At 36.7% G+C, this 18,033-nt stretch overlaps 1 protein-coding gene across 2 annotated transcripts; it reads right to left on the bottom strand.

Annotated features, from left to right (window-relative positions):
- Nucleotides 1–635: 635 nt before the first annotated feature.
- Nucleotides 636–17,005, bottom strand: LOC135632286 (cysteine-tryptophan domain-containing zinc finger protein 7-like). Of its 2 annotated transcripts, XM_065140717.1 has the most exons (13): nucleotides 16,853–17,005; nucleotides 16,177–16,249; nucleotides 15,960–16,093; nucleotides 15,330–15,680; nucleotides 13,811–15,252; nucleotides 13,238–13,698; nucleotides 11,066–13,164; nucleotides 10,843–10,994; nucleotides 8,996–9,156; nucleotides 8,031–8,191; nucleotides 3,936–4,728; nucleotides 3,538–3,639; nucleotides 636–821 (listed from the first exon to the last, which is right to left on the bottom strand). In XM_065140717.1, the coding sequence occupies exons 1-11, from the start codon at nucleotides 17,000–17,002 to the stop codon at nucleotides 4,537–4,539; spliced, it is 5,376 nt and encodes a 1,791-aa protein (XP_064996789.1). In that variant the 5' UTR covers nucleotides 17,003–17,005; the 3' UTR covers nucleotides 636–821; nucleotides 3,538–3,639; nucleotides 3,936–4,536. The 2 variants fall into 2 exon arrangements, with proteins under 2 accessions (XP_064996789.1, XP_064996790.1); XM_065140718.1 differs by lacking the exon at nucleotides 3,538–3,639.
- Between the last annotated feature and the right edge of the window lie 1,028 nt (nucleotides 17,006–18,033).

The following is an 18,033-nucleotide window of genomic DNA, read 5'->3' as shown; positions in this document are numbered from 1 at the left end:
ATAAATAAAATATTTATATTTTTTAAAATTAAAATAAATAAAATATTTATATTTTTTAAAAAAATTATATGAATCTTAATGTAAATTTTTAAATATAAAAACCATGATGCTAATAAAAACCAAAAGGAGATGCTGGCCAAGAAAATATTTTACCAAAACATTTCCAACATTTACTGTGTTTAAAAGCTAACAGATCTCTGATTCTCAATCTGGTATTACAAAACCTGCAGAATGTTTCACTTTTCATCAGTGCAATCACTCAGTTAAAGATCGGAGCAATTATAAGCCAAAAAAAAAGAGTTAAGCACATAATGCAATACCATCGAAAACTGTTGGCACCGAAAAGAAGATCCCAAGCAAAAATAGTAAGTTTATGATAAAATCTTGAGACAGAAGACAAAGAATGAGATCGTTCATCCCGGAAGACAAAGAATGCTGGCCAAGTTTATGTCGATAACCCTGTGCATCTCAAGTTACATTTATCCATTGACAAGATGCATATACATTTTAAGGAGAAAACAAAATGATTCTACATTTATCATTGATTTGGATCGACCAGATACATTTTAAGCAACCCAGTTCCAGTGACAAGAACCGATCACCCAAGTTAAAACTGGTGCCAAGATTCATTATCATTTGTTAACCACATCAAAATTTTATTATAAAATGAATCAATTCATTGAACTATTGTTTAAATGTACATGGGGCAGATGGTCAGAGGTCAAACTCCAAACACTCGTATGTACAGTTCTCAATGAAAAAACATCAAGAATAATAGTAGAGCTGCCGTGTTGTTGCCAAATCATACAGCCATGTCCAACCTGAAACAGAGGGAAATGTAAAATTAATGTCAGCAAATAATAAGACATACAATGTGCATGTCTGGTAAGCTACTGCAGCCACAAATGCAGTGGCTGTCTCATATATGATGAACATAAAAACTGTTGAACCGAAATTACCACTAGTCTGAGCATATAAAATGAGTGCGATAAGCCACATAAGATGCATCAACTTCTTTCAGGTACCACAAAGTAGTTAATTCAGTTTAAACTTTTAACATAATCATATAGCGTGATTATGAAATCCTTTTTACAAAGAAATTTCAAATATTTACCTCAGTTGCCCATAGCTTAGTTATTGCTTGCTCCTTTTTCCCCCCAAAACAGATGTTTATATGTTAGTTCATTAATCTGCCATTTGATTCTGTGGAAGTTTGTTTGAAGAAATTTTCTTTTCTACTCAAATATTTAGAAACGTTTAAAGAAAAACTTCTGTGTCCAAATTTTCTTTGACTAACCAAATTTTTTTCTCCCATTAAGGTAGTATTTTCAGGGGAAAAAAGTTTATGGCCATGTGTGAAATGTAATTAAATGACACGTTTCTCAATTGACCAAACAACTAATGATTCTCATCTTTCTTTTCTATAACACAAAAAGTTCTAATCTTTTTAACTTTCATGGGTATCAAACAGAACATAAGTGTACATGTAGCTGGCACAGATGATTCATGGTTCCAAATTTTATAATACTAAATAATGTCAATGATTCACGTTTGGAACATTCCATAAAAAATATTCCATGAAGCTGCAAGAAAGATGAGTCTTCAATTTTACAAACAGTCAATGTCATCAAATAAGAAACATCAAATTGTTAGGTTTTTTAAACTTGTGAAATGCTTGAACAGGAAAAACTTGAATAAAATCAGGAGTGTCCACCATTACCCAATATGATAGTGGTAACTCAATCTAAAGGCAATGACTTAATTTCAACAATAAAACCAAGAAGGTTACAGTTATGAAATCAGACATACAGCATCTTCAATATTGATCAATAAAATACTCAAGTCTGATAACCCACTTTTGCTTGTTATCTTTGAGACTCTAGCCACTGTCAAGAAGAGGATTTTTTTACCAGATTAATGCCCGAAGTGAATAAGTCAACTCATAAATGGCTTAAATCCATAACCCATATCTTTTTTTAATGTGCTTATGCCCTTGAGTCCTTGCACCTGCTCACCGGTAAAACGTGTTACGAGTTCAATTTCTTTGATAATTGGTATAAAGGAGCCTGGTTGGTGGAAGGTCATGACCTTGGTAAAACTGAGGCTAGACATCTAAGAAGCATAATTGGTACTGCTCCTTGGTTTCTGTGGCTTAATCGCAATGATTCCTTACACTGCAACTCAAAATCTAGGCTCTTTCTCCTATGGTGCAAGGTAATCGCTACCACGAATGATTACTGCTCCAATCTAGGTAAATCTGAGGGTCCCCCTGGGAAACATAGATGCTCAGCTCAGGCCAGATACACTGGTAAGTTATGATTTCTTCATAGAATGTGATGGCTCCTTACACCGTTCTACGTCCTCTGCAGGTTCAGGCTACATCATAAAAGATGCCCCGAAACCTAGGCTATCTTTGAGGGCCTCTTTAAGACCCTTTTGGTGAAATCTGATGCACTTGAAGTCATCAATTGGCTCAATGGAACCTCTATTGCACCTTGGGCCCTCTCCTCTCAGACTGATGATATCTGTTTGCTGGCTTCACACCATAAGGCATCATTTGTTCAATAAAAATACAGAGAAAAACCTTTCAACACATACGGTTGCAAATTTTCGGAGTGGAACACTTGGTCCACTCATGGGAAGCTAAAGTCAGCTCCTTTTTTGTATCTGGAAACAGGCTTCCACCTATTTTGGCTAGTTAATTGAACTTGATTCTTTTTTCTGAAAAAAATAAATAGCTTAAATAGTAAATATTTAAGTCACAAGGCAGTTCAAGCATAAATGTGACTATTTGGCACAGATCCCAAATGATCATATTGGGCCTATAAATGCCAAAAAACACATGTACAGGACAAAGGGAAAGGTAGCAAGTCCCCAGCCATCATAAGTGAATATCACTAGGTAGTACTTCAATCATTCAATTTAATAAATCAAAAAGTGCTTTTAAGTAGATCAAACATTCTTGTACCCATGGAACAGACATCACCCATAAAGCTTAAATACATTCTAACGTTGGAAACATGTCAACAACATTTTCCCTTACACTGACAAGAATATTAGAAGTGCTTCTTCTGAAACAAAAGCCCACTTCGCATTTGCAAATTATGTGCAAGTATAAAGGCTATAAGTTCCAAGTCTCTGGAGGTTCTATCAATCAGCCAGCAAATTTTTTTAGCATATTAGAAAGTTGTGATGGTAATAAATTTTGGACAATAGAAGCTGGGTCTCTTTGATAGTAGAACTTGCAGAGCAGTGAAGAGTTCCAATTTTCATAGACAACATCAATTTTAGCCTTAGACTAAATTAGAAAAACAATGGACTGAGAACGTTTAGTAGTAATTGTTGAGATTGAGTGAACATTTTGCTTCTTTTTTTTTGTTTGCTTTCTCGGGCTTCTACCCATTTCCTGGTTTACTTCCAGTATTCCACCAAACAGCTTAACAACATTACCCAAAAAAATAAGCTCTTTCTTTCTCTGTTTTTAAATGTTTCCTACTACTAGTCAATTCATAAGAATTTTTAACATAAATATTTTACCTTCTGAACTCTTTGCTTGGAGTCTGATGGCAACATCAACTAAACTGTAGTACTCCTTGCCCCCAGCTATGTTAGTATAAACAACAATATTACAGATGTCGCCTATGAGAAGCAAAAAATCAGAAGTCAATACTATGTGAAAGAATGAAGATTAAAATGGAATTTTTCAGCTACCCTTAGGAAAACTTTAGTAAAAGCTTCGTGTATGAAAATGTACAAACTAGATACAAGTCAATATTAATCCGCCTCATTCATAAAAAAAAAGAACCCAAAAGAATTGCAAACAAGAATATTAAACGATTGCATTACAGACAGAATTTAAAACAAAGGAAAAACAAACTCAAACAGATAGTAAGAACAAACAAAGAGTTAAACATAGATGTGAGAACATCACATACCAGAATAGGTAGTCAGTTGTGCTTGGCCTTGTAGAATTAAAAAAGGAGATATTTGGCACTTTGTACCAAACTGCCTCAACAGAAAGCATTTCATATATGTACCAGTTCCAAACTTCCAGATACTTTGAAGTGGCTGAAGAGAAGGCCTTGAAGATAAGGTAAATCCATAACATGTCAATTTATTCAACCATGAAACTATTGCTGCCCAGATTCATCTGGAGAAAGACATAAGCAAATTCTTCTGGAGAAAGACATATGCCCTTGTGTCTTGCATAGTTGTCACCTTGTGCTGGGGCAGACTAGTAAGAAACCCAATTTGAATCTCATATCTCTAATGCTGTTGGTTGATAGCTAAGACCTTATCAGTGTCTAAAACAACGAAGACTGCAAAAAATACTTTACAAAAATTTGCATGCTGACCACTGTATACATATCTTCCAGGAAATGAACCATCAGGATAACATAATGTCCTATCAGAAAAGTCAAAATCCCACTGATCACTATTTTTCACCCCAGCATGTCCACGTAGCAGAGACTGCAAAAGAAGAGACATAATCTAAAGTTCCCATTCACAGAAGAGTTCTTCCCTTGTCTCGAACTTCTAACGACCGATGGACTCCAATGAAAGTCGTACAAATCGCAACAACTCTTCTACGTTGTGAAAGTTGAAATCAAGAACCCTTCTTACAGAAGATAAGCAGCCTGTCCTGTCCTTTTCTGGACTTACACTAGCAGCTGCAAAAGCAGCTTCCGATTTCCTAGTTGCTTCGAATGCACAATTTAGATAATTTGTCTGCAACAATGACATTCAAGAGAATCTTTATATAAAAAAAGCAAAGAAAATTCAGCCACAATTTGTGTAACTAGTATCCGTGAATTTTACATTGAAAGAAAAAAAACCAATATGTTTCATATGTTTGGTGACTAAAAAAAATGGTAGTAAAATAATGCACAATTAAAGGATGTCACAAGATCATCATTCTGTAGCTAAAATGATTCAATTGGATGTGGAAACAGTAAATTAATGGTTCCTCCAAGCTATCAGGTTGAGTCCAAGTTGTATTTTTAAGTCAATGAATTGCACAATTGTATTTTTGTCTTGTGATAGAATTTTAAGGTGGTGAAACCCATTTCCAATTTTCATTCAGTTTAAATCATGCTGGCCGATGAGGCATGGACACAGATATCGGATAACAATATGATGCAATACAGGTCTATTGCTACCAGGTCTTGAAAAGTTGAAAATCATGCGACAAATGTGCAACAATGAAACTCATTTAAACAAAATATTGTACTCCACAAAGCTTGATGTCATATTATCATAAAACATGAATTCACATAAAATAATAACAAATTATAACTAGCACTCTGAACTTACTCATTTTGAAGATATTATATTCAGTAATACAATACTTCACAAATGTAGTGGAGATAAAAGGAACTTATGATAAACATAGATGCTATTATTATTTTATCTTGTCATAACATGACAAGTCTGACCATATATCTACATTTTCTATAATAAAAAAAGCAACATTTTCTCAAGAAACATCTGTAAATTCTCTTGGGGCAGGTCCCTTGTCAGGCAGTGGGGAAGTCATACATAAAAAGGCAACAAAAAATGGAAGAAAAAAAGGAGAAAAAGTTTAACTAAGCAAAGCTCACTGTAAAATGGAGAATATATTCAATCATGTCTCTTCAAGCTAACTAATTTATAGTTGTGGCCTGTGGTACACATGGTCAATATTGTCACCCCACAAAAACCAACTAGAAGAGGACCTTTAAAACTCTCAAAACATGAGTCACAACAGCAAAATAACTAGAATATTATACTCATATATGGTCTACAGGACACTAGATTGAATCGTAATAGTGTATACTAACTAGCCATTAAAAACAATAAAAAATGTCAAAACAACTAAAAATAGAGAAGTCTTCTAATTAGAATAAGTAAAATAAGGCTGATGTGAACTAGTCTGCCAGCAATGGACTTAGACTGTTTTAGATGCTCAAAACCAATTTAAACCAAAACTAATTTCTACCTGTATTATAGTCCATAACCCATTTTTTATAAAAACAACCTCCGGTAACTGTCAAATTCCTATGTATCACCCATGACATGGTGCTTTGAGGCCTGTTTCTTGGCTGAAAATGCCCTAAATAGGTTGGTCCAACCTAAAGTTCACCTGGGGGGCCAAGTAAGATCCAAGAAGGGTCAGCCAGGCCTGGGTTTGGTTTAGTTCTTTCATAATTGACCTTAAACATGTCAGAACAGATGTTGAGAAAGACTAAATCTTCAATTAAATTAGCTGTTGAATACGATTCACAAATAAAGATATAGATTAAGTCAATAACCCAAATGTGGCTATCTTTTCCGATTGTGTTATGGGTAAAATAGCTCATCTTAAACCTCCACTACAATTTTGAATACGCCCAATATGGTTCGTTGTGGCTAGTATTTACCAATCTAGCAACCTATAAGCGGACTAGGGTAAACCAGATGGTTCAAGCCCAGTACAAGGTGCACTGCCAAGTATGGGTCTTGTACCACCCGTTAGGCCATGTAGCAACTAGCAAGTAGTACATTAAACTCTCATTGATGTGACTACACAACTAGCCATTCGTTAGCCGTTAGGGCTGTGCTTGGTGGCTAAAACAGCCCCCACATGCACCTTTCTTGTATTAACTATCTATCTTGCTCTCTCTCTTTCTCACTCCCATTCTCTTTGAAATTTCTCTCCAAATTCACCTAATTCTCACTCAACTCTCTCAACTACCACGAGGATCATTCATGCAGATGAGGTGACAATTGTTAACACCATGTTGCATTAATAACACAGTATTTCCCACTATCATATGTTGTGAGAACAGTTCCATGTATGGATCTTGCAAACACACTGTATTGATCTGAAGTTTCATGAGATCAAGGACCTCAATCCACTTGTCATGGACTGGCGTCCATCATCTTGTGGTAAGAGCAGGGATATGCTTTGGTTTCTCATGTAATTTATCATTCTCATATGTTAGTTAGAACTTTTTTTTTGGTACATGTAATATTTACATTCTGCTTTCGAGCCTTATCTGACATATGTTTTGATTTTATATTTATCATCTTATGAACTAAAATCACTTCATTGTCATCAATATCTGCTGTAATTTCCAAGAATAGGTGAGAAACAATCCTAAAATCGAAGTTCTTCAATTTTTCCCTGGTTTGGATTTTGTGCCTCAAGATGTATAAGCATATAAAGTATCGTTATGGGTCTGGTACCACAAATTGAAGTTCCTTCCCTCCAATATCAAGTGACCAAGGCAATTTAAGGCCAGATTAGGTCCAGTACATTTCTGGACTAATCTGATTCAGGTTGGGCAACAGGTGCATCATACCATATTCCTCAAGCATCCAAAAAAAAATATGAGCTTTATAATGACTAGTCAAACAAAAAAAAAATCAGATACTTTGATGATGTATCCAACATGTGTCCTAAAAATATTGCATCCTGTATATATCTGGCATAGACACAAGAAGCAGTTGTTAGAAATATCAACATTTTATAAATAGCAGCAATCAAACAGGTCCACTTGAAGTTTAATTAAGAAAGGTTTGCGGCGAGCTATTACAATGTCAATAGTTTTTAGGTTAGAGTTGTTCCTGTTGCTACCAAAAGTAAATTGGTTCTCTGTTGGCACAGGAAAAAAACATCCATTCTGCTTCTATTTTTCTGTGTTGATAATCTTTTCTTCTCATTATTCTTTATTACTTCTTTCTATTTCTTTTACTCTGCTTTTAATATGCTAAAAGCATATATTTGGTGATTTATGTTGCTTAGGACAGAAAAAAAAAAAGGCCCTATGCGCTGCTTCTTAAATGTAAACCCCCTGAATCGAAAATCTTAGACCAAACAATTTCGAGCAAATTGGGGAATCTGTTGCAATCATTTAGGTTTAAGTGAAGAGCCATAAGACATTAAGTGAAGACAAAGATGTAATTAGCTTTGGACTATCAATTCTTAGATGCAACAAAATCTTGACAAATTCCTTGTTGACTTCATAGGTCATAATCACCAAAACATCAACAAAAATCCGACAACTTACATAATGAAGCAACCGCACAACTTGATGATGATGGCGTGCAGCTATAACATGGTTGCCAGCAACTTGAGGAGAACTAACACCCTTGACTGAAGCATTCTTACCTAATATAGCCTGATTGTTTAAATTATCAACATCTGACGAAGAAGAAGATGGTGATTCACCTAAAACACAAATCAAATAGTCAAAATCGGAGAATATTTGCTAATTAGCATGTGAGAAATCCACAAGTTGCACAAGGAGAACAAATATAAACAAGAGAATATAACACAAATAAAGTACGAATATGAAAGATTATCGGTAAAAAATCTATGCTGATATTGCACACAACAATTTCATTCTAAGTGTACTTTGGATAGATGATACCCTTAAGCAATGAATACATAAACAGATTATGCCCTTAAACAATGATGAAGCAAGGAAAAAAGTTCATCACCATTACTGAGTGTATACACAGATGATGTCCTTAAAATCTAAAGTTTTCATGTTCAGCAGGCTCAAATGGAGTGAGACTACTCGAGATATGACTTGGTTGACAGTGTTTTGGACAATACACAGACACACACCAGAAAGAAATATTAAAAAGATATGAGTGAACAACGATTACACTTAACCAGCAAAACCAGTTTGAAAATAAAAATTCATAAAACTATGGACATGGTAAAACTTTATAGCAGTTTAAAAATTTATTGAGGAGGAAAAACCAGATAAAATTTGCCTCTTTTGATACAGGTATTGCATATCTGGCTTGATTCTAATTTGTAATGCTAATAGTAGTAGAGTTGAATGGGATGTGCTTATGGATAGCTAGCAACAGTTAATTCACTCATTGTAGCCATGATGGACAAGAAATAAGAGTATATTTTCCAATAAGAACCTTAAAAACAAAATTCAAGAGATTACCAACTATTAGCCTGATGATTAAAACCTATGCAAGAAATTCTTAGAAATCCTACACAGTTGATAACCTGGAGGAAGGATTTGAAAAGCTGATTGTAATTCATGCCGATCTTTGGTTGCATTAGGACTTTTACAGTATGTAGTCTTCAGATAGGCCACTTCCACACACTTGTATGCTAGAGAAACAGCAGCCATGTTTTTTACCTTTTCATATTCATGAGCCACAAACCTGTTGAAAAGAAGTAAGCAGTATCAAAACAAAAAGACACCACAACATAGAACTTGAGCGGAAAAAAATCTATTTTCTAGAAGGCGGTTTATTCATCCAAAAATGCACCACATTGGAAAGGACCTATGAAGACATTATGCATGAATTTGCACACGCATCTGGAACATACATACCTACAAAATCCAACCACATATATAGACCTTTACATGTTTCTTAGAACTTATATAGACTAGATATTATTCCATGCGTTCTAATTTGGTTGCAGCATATATTTATGTGGTTATTTTTTAAATACATTTGTATACTTGATTATATATTCTAATATTTAAAATAAGTTGTGCATGCACTTGCATAAGAACCCAAATGCTGCATGAACACTGTCATACCTGGACTGCCTGCAGACAACAATGTCTAAATAGAGGCCTGAGAAGATCAAATTTTAGTCCAAAACTCCAACCCTTAAACTTCACTGGAGATGTAATTGAATATCATAACAAATAGCTTAGTTCTCACTATAATTTGCTAAATCTAATTGTTATTATCATCAGAACACATTGTCAAAGTTATTTATGGGCATAATTTTTATCATAAATCACCAAAGAGGTCAAATTATGTTTTTGATATTGCTAAAAATTATTGAAACTTGCTAAAGTTTAATGTTTATTCCAATAACCACTTAGTATAAACACAGATCTCAGTTAAATTTTTAGACACGCACACATCACACACGCACACAACCCCGCCACGCGCCCACCACACCACCACAAATAGAAAATAAAATAAGGAAAAAAAGGTGTACAAAGAACAAAAGACTCACACTTCCATTTCATATCAACAATTGGCTATATCACACCAATAAAATCTTAGCTATTTGTGAAATGGGCAATACAGACTTATCACATGCTATACTGAATATTTACTATAGAAACTCCATTGTTGTTGGCTTTTTGCATGTTTCCTATGTGATACTCGTAAAAAAGTTGCAGTACCTAAGTATCAGAAAATAGCATACCTTAGTCCTTAACCTCGGTAAACTACAACAGAAAATGTTTAAGATCCTTTTGCTAGTTATCAAGTAAATCAGAAATCACTCATCAACAAGAAGAAAACTCATCCATAAGAAGACAAAGAGAAACAAACTACCATCATCTCTAACTAAAAAATTGATCTTTGTTGATGTAAATAAGTCTTCCTCATTAATCATGCCAGCAGGAATCAAGAATCAAGTGTTTTTACATTACAGGTGCATTCAAGGCACAGATACTTGTGATGCATACAGTTTGCAACACTAAGTACAAATAACCACGCTAACATCCTTGCTATGAGCCTATGATAGTACATAATAAAGATCCTACAACATTGCTTGTGTGAAAAGTAGAAGAATTTGGCTTGTTAAGACTTCTTATTTTCACAAAAGTGCTCCTTCCAGAGAGTCCATAAGAGTAAATCAATCACATTAAATCATATAACTTATGACATATTGAAATGAAAATAAAATAAACTATAAGGATGCTGGCCTAAACAAATGTCTCAAATATGTTAAAAGACCACCAAGGGCCTAACAGCAATGAACAAGAGACTACAAGTGACAGACAGTTGGTGTCAGTGATATATGAACTTTGTCAATGATAAATTAACAATAAAAGACCATCCTAACAGTTATCTATCATGATAACTTCAACTTACTCGCACAGTTTTGCTGTTTCAAAGTACATTTGTGCAGCTTCTGCTTGTTTAGCACTATCAAAATTAACAGGTTCCATGAGAGCAGCAACATGGAGAAACTTTAAAGCTGCCTCAAAGTACAGGCCAGTGCTCTCAAGTTCTAGTCCTTCACTCTGTGAAAAAATGCATTTGAGAAAGGCAAACAATTATAGAATTATGTTGAAAGATAGAAAGGTGATATAACCTTTAAGCGATTGGCCGAGTGCTTCAGATCTCTCGCTTCTTTCAAAACAGCAGCACAATTTTCCTTTCTTAGTGGACTTGATGAATCAGATACAAAAGGAGTGGCATGTCTTAGATTATTATTGTGCAATCCATTGTGACAATCTTGTAATCTGTGTTGTTTGACCACCTTCGATGTATCAGAATTTACTGCATCAGCTACATCATCAGATCTACTCGCTTTAAGAGGTGAAGTGACCATATGACGACCCCGAGGCTGAGTATCTAGTTTATCACAAGAAAGTTTCAATTGTGACTTACCCAGTCCAGATGGTGGTTCTGGGCAATTGATCCTATCTAAATAAGGATGGTTCAGTGCTTTTTCATTGTGGAAAGAAGGTCCCACTTGAAAATCTGGTTTAACACATCTCGTTCCAACTGGTATTTTTGAGTCTAAATCCCTTTGTGGATTAGAGAACGAGGAGGGAACACCATCCATGTCTTCTTGCACTGCAGAAGTTGAGCTATTACCTCGCCTACCTGTCATATATTTCGAATTAGGATCTTTCTTCCCCAAGAATTCCTTTTCATCCTCTCCCTGGAAGTTGCCTTCTTCATTCCTCAAATCATCAGGACACACACAATGTTCACCAGAAACAAAGCTAGCCTCACGTCTGCCATTGCTGCCATTCTTTAAAGAATGCAAATCTTTGTGCTCATTATAGGAACCAGAAACCTTAAGCCTACTCTTATCCAAAACAGACTTAGAACCTCTATGTTTCTCTTTGAATCCTGAAGAATTCTTACCAGACTTTCGCTGACTAGAGTCATTCACTAGTTGGTGGCCGTTCACTTTACCCATGTCTTGGATATCATCCCTGTATGAATGTTTTCCAAGCTCAGCAGGTGAAGAATCATTCTGAGCACTCAGTTTCACATGCAACCTTTCTTCAGATTTGCCATCAGATGATTTATTTCTTTCCTTTCTGAGGTAGTCAGATGTTCCCTCCAAAGAATCTAGAATTCCAGAATTTGCTGCTTTATGAGTTTCTAAAGATTGTTGTTGAACAGAAAAGGGTTTCTTACCCTTTACGGAACGGCCACTTCCACCATCAAATTCACTATCCGAACTTATTCTGGGTTTCCCCAAAGAAGGAAAACCAGAATTGGTGGCACCATTCCTTTGCTCCAAGATGCTTTTGTGTGATAATTTTTCAATACTAGGAATCCTCAAAGGTGATGAAGAAACTGACTCAACGGGAGAACCCTTTGTTTCCTGAAGATTGGATCTACTTTTGCGGGAGCCAGAAACCTTTGAAGAACTTGAGTTAGCAGCCTCAGCTACTGGAGGCTGTGTAAACATGACATCTCTCTTCGAGGAATCAAAGTCCAGAGCCCTTTGAGATGCTATGTTCCCTTCGCTCTGACTGGATCTCTGACTGGATCGATGCTTTTTTTCCACCACATATGGGACCTCATTATCCATTCCAGAAGTTAGATGCTCTCCACTGGCAGGCAGAATCATTTTGGTCATGTTACCTTTCGTATCCATCCTGTCATTTAGCTTAGTTGTTTTAGATCCCTTTCCTACAGACATTGTTAGCTCAGCCTTCTTGTCCCTTACAGGCTCTGCAGGACCAGGAGCTCGTTGAACAATAACCTCATTTTCTAACACATGCTTGGTAGTCACATGAACCTCCTCACCATGCTGACTTCCTTGCCGCTCCTTCCCTTTTTTCTTCTTAGTGGAAATGTCCATAATACTTAACTTATCTACATCTGAGGCAACAAAATGTTGCTTACTTTCCCCATTTGTGATGGATTGAACTTCATCCCCTAACTTCTTAGATGATGAGTAATTGCCATTCAAATCACATTTTGAGCCTTTGGACAAAGGAAAACTATTCCACCTAGGCTCATTATTAGCAATTACCTTATTTGAACTACCACCAACATCAGTTTCCACAAAAACCTTATCACCTACATCATGCTCAGAACAATCTTTGCTAGGATATTGCAAGCTTTCTTTCTTAGGTTTCTTAGGTGTTCTAAGATCATCTTGATCAACTTCTCTCTTGCTTTTTGATTTTGAATGTTTTTCAATTTTTCCACTATGATCACCTGAAAAACAAGAGAGATATAAGAGATAAAGTTTGTTCCTGTAGCCTACAAAGAATGGTAAGCAAAATGGTACCTCCATCTGAGTAGGAACCACGTTTTTTATGCTTATCTTTTTGCTTTGGCTTCTGCTTCTCTGCATTGAAGTCAGATGATCTGCTTGCATCACCAGGGACACCTTTGTTTGATGAGTTCAATTCAAAAGGAGGATACTGATTTGCATCATTTGAACTTCTAAATTTAACAGACGTGTGTTGATCCTTTTTCACAGAATTTGAAAACTGACTAGAAGTTGAATGTGGTAAATCTAAATCACACTTTAGTCCACTTTTCTTCTTAGCAACAGTAGGCACATTTGGAAAACCAGGTTCAAGATTCTGACCAAGATGCACTCCGCTGGCCCAAGACACATTAGTAGAAACGACATCATGATGGACATTTAAGCTAGCACTATTTTCTGGGGCAGGGACAAGATATAATGCACGTAGAGCATTTGTTGTCTCCTCTTCACTGATGTCACAACTATTCATCCTAGGCCTACATAAGAGTTTTCGCAAACTATCATATAAAACTACTAAAACTGAAAAATGTGGAAAGCAAAGACAAGTAAAAGAAATTCATGCCACTTTCTATGTGAAGAGAAACTTACAACCAATTGAGCAAACTGCACTGCCATTTCTTGGGAAGATGATCAGGATCAGTCCCATATGGCAAAAGGCGCCATTTTTGACATATATCACAACATACCCAATGCTCGTTGATAAAAACAGGAGGTTGAGGGGCAACAGTTGCACCCATAGCTGGGGCATTGTACGTTGACGACGGAGCAAGTATTTGTCCACTAACAAATGCTCCTGGGATCTGAGTTTTCTCGCTAACCGATGCTCCTGGGATCTGAGTTTTCTCGGCGTTTCTATCAATTGGCTTTTCATTAAAAATATGAGTAGACATTATGGGCTCCTTCTCGTGCTTAGCTTTTATGGCCTTCTGCTTACCCTTTGAACGAAAATCCAGTGAACCAACTCCGTTCTCCAACAGTTCAGTTTTGGCATCCCAGTTTACATATCCACTGGATTCTCTAATGCCAGCCCCACTCGAATCTGTACGTGAATTTAGAACTTTAGACTTCTTCTCAGCATGGCCTGCTTTTGCATGAGAAGTTTTCTTCTTTTCCTTTGGCAATGCAGATGAATTACCACTTGTACTGTCCTTCAAATAGTTCCCAAATGATTCAGAATTAGCTTGACTTAACTTCACTTTCTTTTTACCATCAGATATTTGGTCCTTTCGTTGTAGTGTCTTCTCTTTGTATGGGGGAGAACTTGGTTTAACATGATCATCAGGTTCAGTTATTTGCTCATTCTTCCTTTTACTTCCACTCGAGTGGGTATTTGTCGTAACAAAATATTTCTCAACTTTGCTTCTGCCTTCACTCTGCAAATTAGATTTCTCATCCTTATGATTATTCGTACTTTGTTCTTCAAAAGCCTTCTGTAACATGCTTGCTTTTGAATTATGTTGCTCATTTGAAAGCATCACTTCATTCCCTGAATTGCCAGCCACATTATTTGTTGTACTTTCAAATAATTCAAAATGTTTATCATTCATCAAACCAGGAAAAGTTGATCCGTCCTTCAATGAGGCCTTCTTTGTTTCCCTCGAGTGATCTGACATATTAGTGTCATTCTTTGTTAGACTTCCAACTATTTGTTTTTCCCTTTTTTTGCCAGCATTCTTCGAGAAGGAGGACGATGACATATTCAATGAATTAGAAGCAAGTTCTTGTCTTACTTGGGTTTCAGTGTCAATTTCCCAACTCGTAGTCAAATCAGCTTTGCCTTCTGAACTCTTTATTTCCCTTGGCTTTGCTTTCTGCTTGGTAGACTTACTATGATTCTCCATCTGACATTTTACTTCTGCTAAATGTAAAGTAAAGTCTGCAGACCCTGTACTCGTTTGAGGTAGTTCATGGTAGGTCTTTCCCCCCTGGCATTGTTTAATAAAAGAACTGTCTTCTTCCGTCAACTGAAATAGACTATCTTGAAGAGGTGAGAGTAAAAATCCTCCAGGAACCATCAAACATGTCATGACCTGCTTGATTAATTCAAACTAGGAATTAGCAAACTAAGATTCAGAATAAAGATGACCAGCAAGAAATAGCATTTTACCTGGATAATAGTCTTGGGAGATTCATCAGGCATAACTTGAAATTCAGGAGAAATCCCTCCACTCCTACTAGGACTGTCCTCGGATGATGAAGATGGAGAAATATCAAGTCCTAGGCCACTATAGATTCTAGCCAAGTCGTTATCAGGACCCACTTTGATGCGAACTTTTAGTGTTTTGTGGTCGGTGCCACTAACTGTTTTATTAAAGCCGTGCTGGGATGTGGGCTCCTGAATGTTTGGTTTATTGATAGACATGTCCCTTTTGCATGACTCATCAGATGGTGGCACAGCAACAGTGTTATTTTTGGGAAAAGATGAACTCATCATAACTGAAGGGTTCTGGTATGTAACCTGTACATATAAGGCGATAAATTCAGAGAAGAACCCTTTCTACTGAAATACAATGAAATTTATTTAATTATTTGAGCCATGTGGTAGCAATCCTTGTGCATAATTCACTCTCGTCTCAATCAGTGCAATCCATGGACAAGGGCATTTTTTACATGGGAAGAAGCATGATAACAGCTCACCAGAATTCTCATACGGAGAATTGGATGTGAGGGTTAACAATAAAATTCCTTCAACCTGAGGATAGAATATCACATATATCACCTAAAACAATAAATGTACCTCGACTGACGGATTGTAGGGAGATTTTGTGACATTTTGGTTTGGAACTTTTTGTGGACTTTTAGTTTGACATAAAATAGAAGGAGAACGCTGATATGCAGGTAAGAACGAACCATATCCTCCAAATTTTGCGCCTGTAAATCAGTTAAATTCGAAATCATCAGTACCATAATTTGTATATTTATTATCCTGATGAAGACTATCATATTTGCCTGACCCAAATTCTCAGCAGAAACCCCAGCTTCAAAATCTTTCTGAAAATGACCCAGTACGTTCTGGATCTTTTCATCCTGAAAACAAAAATGTCAACACAATTAGTGGCAAGCATCGAAATCTCAGCTAAAATCAGTGTGCATAAAATACTAGTTTGCATGCTTCAAATTTGAAGCATTTTTGATGAATTCGATGATCATAGATATTACTGACATCCCACAACAAGAAAACCAGGGTTCTTCCACTTCAATGATTTCTGTGCAATCAAACGCAGAAACCTATTAGCTTATGGTGCAAACCAGTTGGCCGAACATCAACTTCTAGCAAGGTCATGATTTAAATTAACACTCCTTAAAGCAAAAAGAAATTATTCAAAATGAAAGAAACGTGAGATCTTTATAGACTCGGAGTATCAAAATTGTCCTTTTTCTCAAATAAGACATATCCATTTTAAAAAGTATCACATGATTCCGCTTTGTTCTCGAAATTAGAATCACGAAAGAACATCAACAAAGATATTTAGGATTCAATTGGCCACCAAATTGATAAGTTGGAAAGACAAAGATTGATAAAGCACGAAAGTGCCCATATCTAAGACTAGTTTCACTCAAGTTCAATAAATGGCATATACTTTTAATCTCAAACATAGGAAAGCTCCAACAATTATTAAGAGGGCTTACGATGTAGGAGAGAGCGTCGGGGTCGATGCAGGAGTCGTCCTCCTGGCCGGAGTACGCCTCACCTTCCTCGAGCTCGTTCTCCCCCTCCATCCCCCTTCCCCCGAACCCTAGCTCCTTCCTCCCATCCCCCCTTCTCCCCACCGACAGCATCCAATCCACCCCTCCCCTCCCCTCCCCCACCCCAACGCCGCCCCACTCTGTCCTCTCCCCCCCTCCCCCTCTTCCCCACTTGGCACCAAAATCGGACAAAGGAGAACTCAAACCACCGAATCCCTCACCACACACCGCCAGCAACGGCTCGCGCCCCCACCCCCGTGGGCCCAAACCCTAGAATCCCTCGCCGATCGAGGGGGGCAGCTGAATCGAGCGGCGATCGGCGCGGGGGAAGGCCCTCGGCAGTGCAATCTCGGAGATCGGGAATCGAAATCGCGGGAGGCGAGATCGGGGCCGGCGATCGCCACCACGAGCACTGCTTGCGGTGGTTGCTTTCGATCTCTCTTCGGCGTTCTTCGGAGAGAGAGAGAGGGGAGGGGGAGAGGAAAGGAAGGGGAAAATAATGAATAAAAATATATTAGGAATTCTTCTCTTTTTTACGCATATATACAACTTAGTTTATCTATCTATTTAAATATTAATATAATATATTAAAGAGAAATTGTTACGCCAAAAGACAAGCGTGAGAAAAATTAATAAGAAATTAAAAATAAATAATGAGGTGTTTTTATTTATTTATTTTTCTTTTTCGCCCCCTCGTTAGGGCCTAAATCTCAAGTTTGCTCCCTAAACAAACATTTCCAAAGCCTTCTAAGGACTACTGCTGCATTTTTAGGCCAAGCATAATAATTTTTGGCACCGCAAACACATAATTTTATTTATTTAATACAGTCATGAAAATGATGGCTGAAATATATAATTTCTGACGTCAATAAATAAGATGAGAACGAGAGCTAAATGAAGTAATTGAATTAGATATCGGCAACGATCGAACTAAATAGAGATGAAGAGTTGGCGTTTAACGTTCATTTCAACGAGTCGTAACGACGAGGAGTACGATTAGATGACTCGGATCGAATAAACACGAAGAGATGAAGCACATTCCTCCAAAAGGTACAACATGTTAAATAAATATATATATATATATATATATAATTTAATGGGCAAACGATGAAATAAAGAGGTTT

The sequence above is a fragment of the Musa acuminata genome, chromosome BXJ3-3 (genome assembly GCF_036884655.1).
Source record: "Musa acuminata AAA Group cultivar baxijiao chromosome BXJ3-3, Cavendish_Baxijiao_AAA, whole genome shotgun sequence".
NCBI lineage: Eukaryota > Viridiplantae > Streptophyta > Magnoliopsida > Zingiberales > Musaceae > Musa > Musa acuminata.
This window is presented reverse-complemented; position numbering and strand designations above follow the sequence as displayed.